Source organism: Myotis nattereri (genome assembly GCF_964212035.1).
Source record: "Myotis nattereri genome assembly, chromosome: 1".
NCBI lineage: Eukaryota > Metazoa > Chordata > Mammalia > Chiroptera > Vespertilionidae > Myotis > Myotis nattereri.
The window spans coordinates 178,335,026-178,351,153 of NC_138075.1; the positions used below are offsets into that span (position 1 = coordinate 178,335,026).

A 16,128-nucleotide genomic window follows, 5' to 3' on the forward strand; every position below is an offset into this window, starting at 1 on the left:
CTCTCTTGGTGATGATAGTCCAGTTTTATTTCAGGAGGCAGTACGCCAAACCCAGGAGATAGCATATGATTGGTTCACTCGTTTGTGACAGTTCTGTTCCCTGCTATCTTAATTTTCATTGTAGCTAGGGGTGGTGATAGTAGCTGGTTTGGGTCAAGAGACCTTAGTGGGAATATGCAGGGCAGGGAGTAGGAAACAGGCCTCTGAAAACTTTAGGATAGAAGTTGACAGGTACAGTGGCTTGGCCCTTATTTCTCCCCCACTCCTTTCTTCCTTGAACATAGCCATGATTCCTGGGGGTACTGCAGCTGTCTTATGACCATGAAGTAACAAGCAATGAAGGAAAGTCTGAAGGTTCGCAGAAAAGTGCATTCTACTTCGTTGAGTTGTTAAACCAAAACCACTAGTCGCCTGTCTCCAGGATTGATGCTATGTGGAAAAACTAACTTCTCTTTGTTCAAGCCACTGTAACCTAGGTTCTGTTTACCCACAGCTAACTGTATTCTACATAATAGGATATACAAACATACGCACAAATGCATAAGGATCCTGTCCTCGGGGCTCTGGAGCCAGTAGCATGTGGCTCTCCAAACCTGTGTCCTATTTCACTTTCCCCTCTCAATAACCCCTTGAGAGCAAAGACATGACCCATTTTCACAGCAGTGGGACTTGGGTCTCCCACACTGTTCAGCAGTGAGTCCAAGGTGTAGTTAGCAAAGGGGGTGCTTAGTGTTAGACTCTCCTTGCAAGTGCCAAGGGAATGCACCCCCAGCTACACCTCTGCATGGGCCAGCCCACTGGTGGTCAGGTATGTCTTCTGGACTCTTGGGAGTGGTGACAGGTACCAAGGAGACTGCTAGTGTAAGTCCTGCATGACGCACCCAGGTATACACCATTAGGTCCAAGAGGGTGGACAGGACCATCTTGGCAGGGGTGGTCTCTCACCTGGGTACGGCTCCTGGGAGGCCGCACAGCGGTGGGAGCCCCGAAGGAGCAGAAGAAGTCCCCACCATGGGCCCCTTTGATCCACAGGACATTGATGGGGGCACACTGTCTGGGTCCTTCTGGATCATGTCCTTGAGGCTCTGAAGCTTGGCTGGGTCCACCACAGACGGCAGTGCTGAGATGATTATGCTCAGTGGCACACGGGGCACCGTGGTGGTGCAGCCCGAGTGGATGCTGCCTCCCTGAAGGCTGCTGTTCGTTCTGCCCAGGTCCCCCGGGTGCTCCCCACCCGCCACCAGTCTGACCCAGTGCTCCCACGCACAGCCCTGTTGTGCTGCTGCACACATATCTACTAGTTTTAACAGCAATATCTTAGACACGTAAATTGAATCCAGTGAATGGTTGAGGATATTTTTTTCAGGCATATTTCATAAATCTTACCCAGTTTATATAGTGGGAAGATGGGAGCATTGGAGTCAGAGAGATATGCATTGAACTCATGGCTTCTTCAGCTGAATGGCCTTGGCAAGTTACTTACCTTCCTAAGCCTCATCCCTTCATCTCAGAAAGGGACACAATCGTTCCTATATCTCAGGGGCTTGATGAGGACAGCAGATAACACATGTAAAAAAAAAGCATAACACAAATATGGTGAAATACTCAACCGGGAGTAAAAGGAGTGCACAACATCAATATATCAACATGGATGGATGATCAAAATCAAAAGCTAGAGGGAAACCAGCGAGTGGCAGAATGAGATGGATTGCACAGAAACATTTACATAAATACACTCATGGGCACTCACACAGAACAATGCCATCATTGCTCATGAAAGGTGGATTGAAACGCACACTGGATACTGTGTGAAAGAGTCAGCACCGCTGGGCTGGTGAAAACTGGGACTCTAAATGGGAAAGAGACTAGAATAAACTGAAGTGCTGGAATGGATCCGTCCTGATGCTTGCTGTTATTGTGTGCACCTGAGGTTCAAGAGGAAAGCAAAACAATGTTTAGCACAAAGCCTGCTATTTAGCAGGAGCTCAATATAGGAGTCTATTTTTGTTACTAGAGTGAAGTCCTACTCAACAGGGCTTTGTTTGCACCAATTTGACTAGTATTATTGAGCTTACCAACATTTACAAAGATAAGAATTGAGTTAATGGAGTCAAAAGACCAGACAGAAACTATTAAAAGTAGAGAACATAAAGAATATCTTTTCATGATAGAGAATAATCAATACATAATCATATTATTTCAAGAGAGAATAATTGAATACTCATGTTACTTATTGAGTGCTTACCATGTGCTAGGCATTAATGAATTCGGCCAACATATATTTAATTGAGTGCTCATAATGAGTGAGACACTGTTATAAACATTGAAAATACAGAAGGAAAACAACTATAGTGGCAACAACAAACTGCCTGTTATTAAGCTTATATCCTAGTGAGGGGAGAGGGACAGTAATAAGTAAAATATAAGTATGTCTAATGGTGGTAAGTCCTATGGAGGAAACAAAACAGGGAAGGAAGCTATGGAGTGGGGGTCAGGGAAGGCTCCTCTAAATGGCAAGTTTCCAAACCCATTTCATGTATTATCTCTTTTATTCTTCTCAGCGCCCTATTGAAGAAGTTACCTATGTAAACCACGATTGCTGTCTTCAGATGAGTAGAGTGGGGCCAGAGTCTTGCGGTGCCTTTTCTAAGGTCTAATGGCTGACCAAGCACTAGAGCTGGGATTAGGGTTTGGGCCACCTAGCTTTGGAGCTTCCCCCTAGGTATCACCTCTCATATAGGGAGCTGGAAGGGGCCCTGGGGATCCACCAGAAATGTGGTTTGATAAAGCATTGCCACATCCTATATAATAAAACCCTAATATGCAAATAGATCGAATGACGGAATGACCAGCAGAATGACCAGCAGAACAACCGGCCGCTATGACGTGCACTGATCACCAGGGGGCAGGCGCTCAACGCGGGGCCAGCCAGTGGGTGGTGCCAGGCCGCCAGCTAAAGTGAGTGCCAGCCAGGGCTCCCTGATCACCGCCTGCCTGTCACCCCACAGATGGCCCTGATTGCTGGCCAGGCCTAGGGACCCTACCCTATATGTTGGGAACAGTCTCTTAGATGTAAAAATTAAAACCTGGCAAGGCTACTCTAACACTGATAAAACAGGATGATGCAGCGATGACATGCATGGACTCTGGCTTGCACATTTTGTGGTCAGCCCTGATTCTGACACTTATAACTGTGTGACAAAGCCAATGACTTAACTTCTCTCTGCTTCAGTTTTTCCACCATAAGATGGGGGAAATGGTACTACTGCTTCAGAAGGATCAAGTTATGCACTACTTTTTATAATCAGGACAAAAAAAATGTAGCTGCCCATACAACAGCAAGATGCCTTTCACCTGCTTGAAAAGTATGGTCACTGGTGCATGCAGCGTCCCAGATTGTGAGAGGGATGTCCGACTGCCGGTTTAGGCCTGACATCCCCTGAGGAGGCCCAGATTGCCAGAGGACACAGGCCAGGCTGAGGGACATCCCCTCCCCCCTGTGCCCCCTTCCCCCCCTCCCCCCGGTCACCGTGCAAAATCTTTTGGGTTGGTGGGTGGATCCAGAGGTTACAAAGGATATGTCAAATATTTTCCATTAAGAAGTTATGATTTAGTCCAAAACTCTTAATTTATTGCTATAGGACCAGAAATCTCGACATTGTAAATGACTTTTCTAGCTTCCTATGGCTTGTTTGTTACAGAATCAGGATGGAAAACTGAGCGTGAAAGACTAACCAGCCACCACAGTTGGGCTGGGCTGCCCACGCCTCTGTGCTTTACTCTGCATGAGTGGCCCAGCCAACCTCTCTTGGCTTTTCGGTTTCTCCTTCAAACGGCAGAGAGGCTGGGATAAGTGAGAGTGAGTTACTGAGTCAGGGACACCCATTTGCAGAAGCGAAGGAGGGAATATAATTAGAGGAAGAGAAGTGAGAGCAGGTGCAGATGAGGAAAATGAAGGTAGAAATCAGCTACGAATAGGCAAAGTGAACTGCAGGAGGACTGGTTCCACCCCAGGAAGGAGGAGGGAAGGGTAGAAGATGGTGCAGGGACAAAAAAAAACACAACAGGTTTCTGTATCTAGTAAGCCTAATTATGGCCCTAAAAGACAGGTATGAATAGTGTTGCTCTATATATGGGAAAACTGAAGTTTATAAAAGCTACTTCACTTATTCAAGGAAACATAGCTGGCAAGATAGTCTCCGTGTGTGTGTGTGTGTGTGTGTGTGTGTGTGTGTGTGTGTTTCTTCCTTTGGATCTTTTCCTGCACGTATTTGTTTCCGTTGTTTCTTCCCTCCAACCTCCTTTTATTTATACAAGGTGAAGTGCTGAGGTCTTTACCTTTCAAAAATAGTTACCAAGTATACAGTGATAGAGTATATGGTTACCATGACAACAGCCATTATTGAGGACTGACCTCCCCTTTTTGCCTCCGGAATACTATTTCGCAACACTGGCTCCCATCGTTTTGGAACTTGTAATAGCCGCAATTTTACATGTTGTTTGGGTGACCATTTACTGAAGGCTTGCCCTCCGCTAGACTGTAAGCTTCACAGTGGCAGGGACCAGCCTACTTTTGCCGGAAGGGTGCCCCCAGCGTTTCGCACAATGCCTAGCACTCAGGCGCTCGGTAAATACTTGCTGAGCGAAGGTTCTTGGACATGCTCTCCGCTCTCTTCTGAAAGTTGCCTGGACAGTAAGCCTTAGCTCATAATTATGTTACTAGATACTGTATGACGAGTCTGGCCGGTATTGACAGTAGAACACAGGTAAATGAGTGGACACACACACACACACACACACACGCACACGCAAGCACAAACAGCCGCGGGCAGGTGCACTCAGAGGAATCGCTCACGCTCGGAGCGAGCAGAGCCAGCGCGGGTACACGCCGCTGCGTGGGCGCCGCCAGCCTCCGCAGCGTGGGAGGGCACCCGGTGACCGCACCGCTGGCGTCCCGTCGCGGGAGACGCGTGGGCAAGTCCCGGCACCCGAGGCGGCAGCGCCGTGGGCGGTGAGCTGCGCCGTGATTGGCCCGCGTCTGCCCGGATGGGCGGGGCTGTGGCGGAAGGCGGGCGCTCGGAGCCAAGGGGGTGTGCGCGGCTGCGGGCCGTAGTTTCAGTATAAACAAGGAGCCCGGCTGGTTGTGCGGGATTTTTCTCCACTTCCCGCGCGCTTTTGCTCCCCGGCTTTTGATAGTGTTTGTGGGCGCGCGGCCAACAGCCGGGAAGGCGAGGACTGGGGTCCGTCTGCAGGTAGGTGTTCCCTGGCCAGGCCATTCTTCTGGGAGGACGGAGCGGGGCCGCGGGAGCTGGATGGGCTGCGCTGCGCTGCGCTCCTCCAGGCGACCCGGGAGCTGCGCGCCGAGCCAGCCGGCGCTCACCCTGCGCCCGGAGCTGCCTGGTGCGCCTTGGGTGCTGAGAAAGCCGGGGGCAAGCGAGCTCTCTCCGGCGCAAAGTGCCCCGCCAAAGCCAAGGACCGGGAGTCCCTCGGTCCCGCCGCCGAGGACGCCCGGGGCTGCCCCGGGAGCGGGCCCAGTGCCAACAGGTGCGGGACCCAGCCCACTGGGCCCCGGGCGGGGAGGGGCCTGGGTTTTGCCTTGCTTCTCTCACCCTGATCCCGCAGCCAGGCTTTCTGTTGCGAAATCTTGGCACAGTTTTTGAGGATTTGTGCGAGTTCTAGTCGCGTTCATCCTTTCTTCATCCCCTCTTTCGGTGCACAGCTAAGCTGCTCCCTTATACTTATTGGCTAGTTTTTTTTGGGGGGGCGGGGGGCGGGTGTTTGTGTGGTGGAGGGTAGAGGGGAAGTTGCTTATTTTTAATGCCGGAGCCGATAATCTAGGGGGTCCGATTTAGGAAGGGACAAGGGAACAGTCAAGTCATATGCTCGCCGCCAAACAGATGGTAATCCTTTATCCCACTCCCGTTTAAGTTGCGAACTTGGGGACACCTTGCCTGAGCTCAGGTGAGTCGCCACGGGTGACCTGGCCGGACAGTAATAACCTGAACTGGGGGGGGGGGGGGGTACCTGGGAGCCTTGAGGGCAGCTAGCGAGAGGGAGGCTCCTCTTTCTGGGGCAACGGCAGGGCCACTTCAGTGCTGTGCATGAGGAAGGAGCAAAGCGGGGAGGGGGGGGCTGTGTGTGTGCCCCTCTGTGTGGCTTCTCACCTTACCCCAACCCAGTTGGCGCAGTTCAAGCAAAAGCAATGTGTGGAGGGTGGCACAAGTGTGGTAAATAGCAGGAGGAGATCTCTAGGGAGCGACTTTCTCTGGTGAATGTAGATATTTATGTCTGTCATCGCCTATTAACTTGGTGGCTATAGTGTGTATAGATACACTGAAATTTGCGTAGGTGTTTTTGGGCTGAACACATCTCCAAGGAATCTTTCCTAAGCAGCACCATGTGACCACGGGGAGGAACTGCTGGTGTGCGTAGATCTATATTTAGTCCTGGATGATCTCTTATGACCCAGGGAAGGTCTCTGAACTGGGTACATAAAAAAAAAGGGGAAGAGTCCAGGGAGCAGGTTTTCTGCATTCTTGAATAATGTCTGGTACAGTCAGACTCAGATGGGGTGAATAATTATTCTTTCCTCTGAAAACAGTAGCTAGGGCTTGTCATGTGGTATCAGTGTCTCAATTTAAAACATAGTGGGACCCTAGTGATAAGCCTAAGCTAAGAAACAGGGAGGTTAGAATTAACCAGACAGTGTATATGGATCTTGACAGGTCAGGTGAGGGTTGGAGCAAATGTAGAATTGATGTCCAAAAAGAAGTAACAAAAATGAAAAATTCTTGCCCTTTGAGATTTTCAGAGAAAATAAAGGGACAGCTTGTTAGACCTTTTCAATTAATGGCTCTTCATTTGCGGGGGAGACAGTGGTAGAGCCGATGAGGGCCCAGGGCACTGTTGATGGAAATCAGGGTTCACAAGCAGTGCTGTGTTATGCCTTTCAAGCAGATTGGCTGGCAAAGATGAGAAGATCAGCTACTGACTGGCAACTTTCTTGTTGGCATTCTTCCATTACGCGTCTGTCAGTGCTTTGTCTTCCTAGAGGTGGCAACATTTCTGGCTACTAAGCATACTGGCCCTGGACCTTCTGGTTATCTAATGGAGTGTTAAATTCTTAGAACTTATTTCTCCCGTGTGTATTTTCAGTCTTGCTTGGTTTTATGTGCTCCATTAGACAGTGAATCTGCTGCTACCACACCTGATACCTGGGGATCATACTATCTTTTGGAATAGAAAATCATCAGAAACCATTTACATTTATTGTATCTCCCCCCCCCCAGGTTAGTATCTAATTTAACTTTATTTTTATGGGTATATATTTCAAAATATTCCATAATAAGACATTTCTTATATTATTGCTAACATTACTTTCTTATACTCTAAAATTAACTACTGGCTAATAAACTACAATAAGGCCAAAAAAATCAACTGAATAACACTTATCTAGGAAAAAGAGAAATGGTCAGAAAATTGGGGGAGAGAAGCTGTGTGTCTATGCTGGGCAAGGTACCTAATATGGCACAGAAGTGATGGGATCAACTGTATCCATCTCCCCAGGGACCGTGGAGGAATTGGACTTTGGATGAGAATATAGATGGCCCCAAGGAAAGTATCTCCTTGGAGAGGAGATGGGGAAAGGAGGGTAGTTTCCCTGATGAGAGAAGAATCTGAATCTCTGAAGCAGGGATTGAGAATCTTGAGTCTGATGTCCACAAATAACCAATGGAAAGACAATCATAGCATTTTGTGAGGCTGAAGACACAAACTGTGCTGTTGCGGTTGAATTCAGGAGTTGCCTCCCCATCCTCTTCATTCTTCAAGAACCACAGTTGTCCTTTCTTGGTCCTGCAGTGAAATCTACATAAACTGTATCCCTGCAACCCTCCCTTATCCTGAAATGACAGATGCTGTAGCCTAGTGCTGTGGACAGATTTCGGAATAGAGAGAGACTAAGGTTCTGGCAGACCTGGTGCCCTAACAAGTCACTTACTTTCTCCCTGTACCTGCAGTATTTGTAAAATTAGACAGGATGTTGAACTCGATGCTTTTCGGGTCTCTTTCAGCTCTGTGATAACTGCATTTGCACCCTGTATTAGCGGGGGAAGAAGGAGGGTTGAAGTGATCTGCAGGCAGATGTTCACCTACTTTCTGGGTGCATGGAAGCGAGGAGAGGAGAAGGATGTTTCTTTCTCTTTTTAAAACATTTTTTTTTTATTTCAGGGAGGAAGGGAGAGGGAGAGATAGAAACATCAATGATGAGAGAGAATTATTGATCAGCTGCCTCCTGCATGCCCTCTATTGGGGATTGAGCCTGAAACCTGGGCATATGCTCTGACCCAGAATCTAACCGTGATCTCCTGGTTCATCGGTTGATGCTCAACCACTGAGCCACACCAGCCAGGCTGAAGTTTATTTTTATTGATGAAAACTATGTAGAGATTTAATATTTTCTTAAAATGCTTTTGTTTTTTCCCCTTGTTAGTATATTTAAAAATACGAATTATCAAGAGGTTGAGTCAGGATATTTTTTTTGAATTAAGCCAGTCACTTTTTTTCTTAGGTTTACATGTTTACTATTTTACTCCAAGGTATGTCCACATCTGGGAAATCATTCAACTGATAGAAATGTTATTAGGAAACCCTGGCATGAAAAATTTTAGTTGAACACAGAGAAAATACAAATAGGCCTCGTATGAAAGAAAGACACTGTAGACTACCAGTATCTTTCTATTTATCTAAAAGAATGGAGGGGGAGACATTAGGGTAGTTTTTCAAGAACTTGCAGACAAAAAATAAAATCATCTTAGTAATCATGTTTTATAGTGCAGTGCAAATAGAAAATTCTGCTTGTTTACTAAATGCCCTTTTAAGTATCAGGCCATTTAACTGCTGAGATGAATTGGGTTGAGAAAAATATATCCTTTTGGTAAAGGATTCTCCCCAAATCATATTGTGTAATTTGGCTTGGGATGCATTATGTATAAATGATGACTCAGCTACTTTCTTTGGCATTCAGTATGACAGGAAACAGCCACATGGGGGGATTTCAATTAAGTTTAAATAAAATAAAATAAAGAGTCTAGTTTCTCAGTTGTGCTCGCCACATCTGAAGTGCTCAGTGGGCACATGTGGCTAACAGCACAGTATGGGACAGTGCTGGTGAGGAACATTTCCACTGTCCCAGAAAGTTCTTTTGGCAGCACTTAGTTAGCTAGTGATGATTTTGCTTATCCAGAAGATCACTTTTATTCCTCTGGGAAAACAAAATAATTAAATCTCGTCACAGACAGGCACCTAAGACATAGGAAATAAGACAAACTGGCTTTATCAGTATATATTTTCCACTGTACAGAATGAACAATGCCACTTTCCTAAGAGCGATGATATACCAAGATTACACACACTTATTTCTCAAAATTTCTTCCCCAAACTGTAGTTTTCCTTTTTACTTTTCTGATCCAGCACCAGCTGTTATTGCTGGAAAGCGCCAACTCTTTCAAAGACAAGGGACGTGGCGCCATCTGCTGTTCATTGCAGGAACTGCAGGAAAGTTGTAGATTAAACCAGTGCGGAATGTCAACATGTTCTGTGATCGGTTCCCACACCGCAACGATTTATCTCATAGAGAAGTTTTAAATGATTATCCAAGCCCATTTAGAGTTTCCATGTACTGAAGTGTCATTTTGTGTTTTAATAAACTACTAGCAAGATATCCTTAAGACAAAAGATGACAAGTTTTAGCTTTGTTTATCTTCCAGGGAAACCAGATAATAGTTATCTGAGTCAGAATCCTCTCCTTCCATCAATTAGAAATTAGTAGATACTTTTTTTAAAAGTAACATCTAGGAGAAATAAATAAAAATACAAAATACTTTTTGTATAGAAGCCTATATAAAAATAAGAAAATAATACCACCATTTCATCATTATGGAGAAAAATTGGACCTTCTTTACTCAAAAATACTGATTTTTCTCCCTTGACTTTGAAATCTACTCAGCATTTGGGGCTCCTTTCCAAAGAATGTACTCGTCTGGAAATTACTTACCTTTTGTTCAGATGCCAGAGAAGTGAGCTGATATGAGCTGTTGGTTTTGTATGTTTGTACTCTTTACATAATACCTCTTTTTTTCAAGGAAGTGAATAGAGGTGTAGGATATCTACAGTTCTCAGGGCTGTTGCTAGAGATCTCTGCTTTTAGATTTTCCTTGCTGAGGAAAGACTTGAGAAGATAATCTTTTAGACATTTTCAAGCTCATATAAGCCATATTTTAGGGAGTGTCAAAAACTTAACTTTGACTTTCACCCTGGTCCAAATCTGTAGTTAGATATACTCTGGAGTAAAGCTGAAATCTATGAAGTCTTTCTCATTCAGATCTCTGGAACCTCAAATGTAAATAGGAAGAAGATATATCTCACCCAAGTGCAAAGTTCCTTTAGGATCTAGATGGATTATTGGGGAACTAGTAATTCCAGGATATTAAATTAAGCCACTCCTCACTAAACAAACATGCTATCAGAGTTCAGCTGTGATAGGGAGGCCTTCCTCCACCTCAGTGGTTTTTTTTTTTTTTTTAATTGGAACATAAGCTCAGCATTTGAACAGAAGCTAAAAGATAGTGATCAATATAAAGGCATTGGATTTATTAAATCTTTGGGGGAAAAAAGCAACACTTTTTCTTTGACTCCTGCCTTTTCTATCTCATTCACTTGAGGGTAAAGGGAATGCTGACTCGACCTTTTGGGAGAGATTTACAGTGCAACTATAGCAGATGTTGAAGGATAGCTTTTGATTTAGTCCCCACACCCATCTTTTCCTAGAGCTCTTTTCCAATCCAAATTGTCACCTGAAACCACCTTATCCTGGTGCACCTGCCTCATCATAAATAACGTTGTGCAAAAGCAGCCGCTAATTCAAACACAGTCTGCTGTTGAGAAAAAGGCAGCTTTTCATCTGGCGCTTTAGTCGGATTGAAACCATTAGGCAAGCCTTTCAAATCCATTCATCCCGTAAATCACCCGGAGCTGGCTTCCTTGCTGTTGGATCAATGTCAGGCGGAACTTTTTCAGGGTCCTTGGGAGAACATGATATATCTTTGTGACTGAATTAGCTGCCCCTGTAAGATACCTGGTCTGTCAACCAACTCTCCAGCTTACCAAATTGATTTTTAAAAAGAACATTCATCTTGTCTACCTGGATTGGATGTATCTTTTACTTCCCTCAGGGAAGTCTTCTGGCAGGACCTGTAATCCGCGTGCTAATTTTGGTGTTGCTAAACTTTCTTCTAGCCTGATTCCTTGTTTAAAAAACCAAAATTTGTTTTCCATTGTCTCATTATGTCCTCTCTATCCCAAAGGGCTGCGCCAATATAGGAGGGGGGAAGTCTATTTAAATATCTCTACCCAAACCAAAAGCAATGTCTCTTCTTTTTAACACTCTCCAACTCCATGTGATTGATACTGCGTAAAAATACAGCATTCCTTCATTTTGAAGGAGGAGTCTGGAATGTGGTAGACCAAGGTTCCCTGCAGAGCCACCACGTTCTCCTCATTTGAGCCAGAGTAGATAAATAACTAGATTCTGTACATGTGCCCACACACGTGTGTCCCAACCTGGGGTCTGAGCTCCCTGAAAGTATATGCATTTCTTATGGGGAGAGATGTATGATTTCCCCCAGAAAAGTTAAGAGCCACTGACCAGATAGACTATATTCTGAGTTTCCAAGAGCTGGTTTGCAAATGAAATTTAGTAAGGTGAGCATTACTTGGGAGATTAACCTGCCCTCTGCCTTATCTTATTGGCAGCGATTTGAATAAAGCCAATAGCTTAACTTGTTCAAGTGTCAGTCATAAATCTCTCCTTTTTTTTTCCCCAAAGGAATTAACTGCTTCGAAGTTTGACTTAACAGTTAAATTAATGCCAGTTTTTAACTTTATGCTGTCACACATTCTAATTTTGGGAAGGAGTCTATTTTTCCTAAACAAGAATTTTGGTTAGCAGGTCCCCATGGGTAGGTACATTGGGTTGGACAAAATATGTGCTACAGAAGAATGGCTGACCATGGAGAAGTTGATTTTGAGGTTATGTTGGGAAGGGTGCAGAGGAGTATATTGAGAGCTCACAGGACCCCAGGGAATATTAACTGTGAGAGCTGTAAAGAAGTTCGCTGCAGATAAGAAGCCAGAACTACAGTGACACTGGAAAAAAGAAAGGGATGCTATGGGATAGGAGCCTTACACTTAGCCCTTCTTCCACTAGGAAACCATTAGCAAATTAGTCCTAGAGTTGGTAGTGCCCAGGGATAAACAGTTCTCTGGATCCTTATGTCCAGTACTTGGGTTTTATATTTGTCTTCTTAAACAAGAATGAAGCCAGTATTTAATCTTCTGAATCTTTTCACTTTCAGAAGCAAAGCAGGTAGAACTCAAAGTCCGGGATGTGAAATTCGAGTAATACTGAACAACAGTAGCTCTTATGTGGGTGACACTTGGGGAGAAAAAAGTGTAGTATGTTTACTTCTTAGGTATTTAAAAATACACTTCACAAACAGCACCTTCTGTACCATTCCGCTGACCTTCCTCCTTGTTTATCAAAGGCATCTATTACACTAGGCAACTGATCTTCCCAGGAGATGTCTAGGCAGGCCACTTGTTGGAGATTATCCAGAAGTGGGGGGTGAATACTCTGATGCATGATCTTTCTTTTGGTCTTTTGTCTCATTAACATTTTTTACTGGAAATCTAGAGAGTGCACACAAGCAAATATTTCTGTATTTCATTGACTCTAAGATGCCATCCATTGTAAGATGCTCTTTTATTTCACATATCACTAAAAAAAGACTTAAACATGTTTTCTTATCATTTGACTATTTATGTCCAACCTAGTTTCAAAGACACTAAAATAAAAGAAATGCATAGTAGGATCTCTGAAATCTTTATTTAGATGGGATTGTGTTTTGATTGCAAAGATCAGTAGCTTAAGCTCTTTTGTTGATAGTATTGCTTTGTAAGAAGAGTGCTTAATGGCTGTAATACATCTTTGGAGCCAGGATTTATGTAGAACATGTAAAATATATAAATTTCTCGAATAGCCTACAATTTGGGGGATACTGACAGGCTTTTCTTTTCATGGTTAAACGTTAGAAGTTCAAAGAAGACCACTTGCAGTGAAACGATGTGGTGTAATAACTTTTGAACTTGACATCTGAAGACCTGGGTTTGAAGCCCTGCCCTTTCTGCCCCTTATCTGATGTATAACCCCAGGCTAGTTATTACAGGTTTTCTGAACCTTAGCTTCTCATGCAGTCAAAACAGTGGGGATGCCTGCCAAACAGGGTGGGTTGTAGAATCCAAAAAGGCATCTGTAGGTGGTAAACTTGACACAGATGGAGTGCTGTGGACATTCTCAAAGCCTTCCACGTCATGCTTCTCAGGTGAGTGGCCTTGCCGGGGAATCAGAGAAGCAAAGAACAGTGGGACTGGAGACCTTTTCCTACACACAGGACCCCATAGTAGAGGAATGCACAGCTGAGGAAGCAGGGAGGCCTAAGTAGTTGTAAGATGCTGTCTTGAATACCTGGCGAGGTAGAAAATATGACCGCGGTGCATAAAGAAGGGGCTGGAGTCTCTTGGCATGGCTTGAATCTCAGCAGTTGCTCTGCGCACGTTCAACAATCAAGGTGGCTCATGGGAAAATCAGGTCAGCTGATTCGCGACAGAACTTTGGGCTAATTTCAGAGAAGCACCTGTGACATACTCTCTTCTTCAAATTGATTTTTAAGTATAATAAGCTACAACCCCAATTAACTTACCCCAGCCTCCGTTTGGTTTCCATTGCTATTTGTAGTATTTTTGTCAGGCGCCTGGTTGGAGGGGGTTTTCTAAGTGTTGAGATTTTGTACCTCTTCAGACACGTTCTGTGTGCGACACATTGCCAAGGGACACTAAAATAGCCTTTTGCCATTGCTCTGCTAAGGCCTTACGAAGAACTCTTGCTATAAGGAGAATTGGTAGTTTTGTTAGAATTCCAGAAGGGGTAAACAAAATTGGAAGTAATTTTCCAGATGAAGGACCTCCTGGGGTGGGGGTTGCAGGGCAAATGACCTTCCAAAGTGTTCATGGCTGTTCAGCACCAGATTAGCACTTCACTAAATCTGAGTGCTTGTCTAGGTCGCAGGCTTTGTCTGCTTAATGGGAGCACATAACTAACATGTGCAAGGACTTGGTGGCTTTTGGTGCCGAGTGACACCTGACTGTTTTATGGGTTAATTCTTAATGTTAACAAACCGAAGGTAGCGGGGTGCAAGACTTTTTGGATGCTACTTTCCCTAAATGCTGTTTTCACCTGCCAGGTCGGCTGTATCGTGGATGTGCATGTGTTTTTTTTCCAACACTGCACCCTTGGCCGCCTCCTGCCAGGCACCTGCACACATTGTGAGGCTGTGGCCCATTCTCTGGCGTTGGAACAGATGCCCTAGCAGTGAGGGATGTGCCTTCTGAGTCAGGGCTCCACACCCCTACCCCATCCGGGTGCAGATGACTTTCAGCATCTTGAAAAGAAGGACTAGCCCAGGTTGTATCCTCCTGCAGCCTCTACACACCCTGTCCCTGTCGGCCCAAGGCTGGAGTTTGGCTTCCGCTCATGGTGTGGTTTCTGACACCCTCTGTCTGGGCAGCTGTTGAATGCCTCCATTGTCAGATGCGCTCCCAGAACAGGGGTCTGTTCTCAGGGCCGGGAGCTCTGCCCTTAGGAACCCAAGTCATAACCTACTAACCTCTGGCCCCTGCTGAGCACCTGTGACAAGGCTCTGTGAGCTGCCCTCTCACGGGCGGAGAGGCCTGGCGCCGTGCTCCTGTTCTCCACACCAGGGGCCTTCCCAGCCTGTGTGTTTACTGAGAACTCTGGCTCTCTAGAGCTCCTCACCCCCACAGGAATTTAACACAAAGGGTTGAAAACCAACAGCATCGCCATCTCCCAAGGGAAGCTCAGGAGTCAGCATTCCATCTCTTAACACACACTCACATCCGTGGGCACACACACCGTGTGCACACACACCGTGTGCTCTACTGTGCACTTCCATTCTAGGCCTCTTCGACTGTTGCACTTGGTCAACTTTGGCTTCAGTTATTTCCTAATCTATGCCCATTGCTAGTCTGATATTTCTTAAGTGTTGGGTCCTACTTCCTGATGAACTTTGAAGGCTTGCACATTTCCTCCTCAGAATACTTGCCTCACAGGGCTAAAGCAATGACCAAATGGGAAGGATGATATCTAAGTATAGCAGCCAGAGACTTGAATTTAAGACTATAAATCCTGTGAGCTGAGCATTTTATGGTATTTGATTGAGTGAGATTGGTACTCAAAAGTATGGTAACTCAAAGAGCAGTTTGCTTCTTGACGGATTCTGATATTGTGTCAGAACCTAACCTGTTTTTTTAAAACTGCCTGTTCCTGCCTTACCGTTACAGCTTGTTAACACCTACTTTTCTTTGGGATTGTATATTACTCACACTGTGCTTTCTCCTTTTTTGTTTACTTTAGGAAAGCATGCCTCAGACGCCTCCCTTTTCAGCCATGTTTGACAGCAGTGGTTATAACCGAAACCTCTATCAGTCTGCAGAGGAGAGCTGCGGGGGGCTGTATTACCATGACAACAACCTCCTCTCCGGATCTCTGGAAGCACTCATCCAGCATTTGGTACCTAATGTGGATTACTATCCAGATGTAGGTATCCGTGTTCCTCTGAAACACATCCTTGGTTTCTAATTCAGCAGAAAGTATGATACAATAGTCGGGACCCTAGATTCTACAAAATTATATCTGGGATGTTAGAGGTTTACCTAATAAGAAATTGCATATGATTATTAAATGCTTTGAGATCAAAGTGTGCCTGGCTAAGATCCCAATTTTGGTTGTCTGCATACCAGTTTCTTTCCAGGGTTGGTACCACATTGTAGGTAGTCAGATACCATCTAAAGGAAGTATCTGCAGGTTTGATTCAGGCATGTGCCTTGGTCCTTAAATAGACATGTCGGAGAATATTGGATGCTCTCAGAATATTGAATGCCTTTGTGTTTCCAAGAGCATCACTATGCTGGGAAAAGTAAAGTCAGAGAAATTTC

At 45.0% G+C, this 16,128-nt stretch overlaps 1 protein-coding gene across 6 annotated transcripts in view; it reads left to right on the top strand.

Moving 5' to 3' along the window:
* RASGEF1B (RasGEF domain family member 1B) overlaps positions 1-16,128 on the top strand; it is a 525,540-nt gene that overhangs the window by 483,771 nt on the left and 25,641 nt on the right. For 5 of the 6 annotated variants that reach the window (XM_081095426.1, XM_081095427.1, XM_081095428.1 and 2 more), the window contains one exon: positions 15,548-15,730. In XM_081095426.1, the coding sequence (XP_080951552.1) occupies positions 15,548-15,730 (183 nt within the window). Of the gene's footprint in view, positions 1-5,076; positions 5,253-15,547; positions 15,731-16,128 lie in introns of those variants that run through there. The other variant, XM_081095430.1, reaches the window with a different exon arrangement.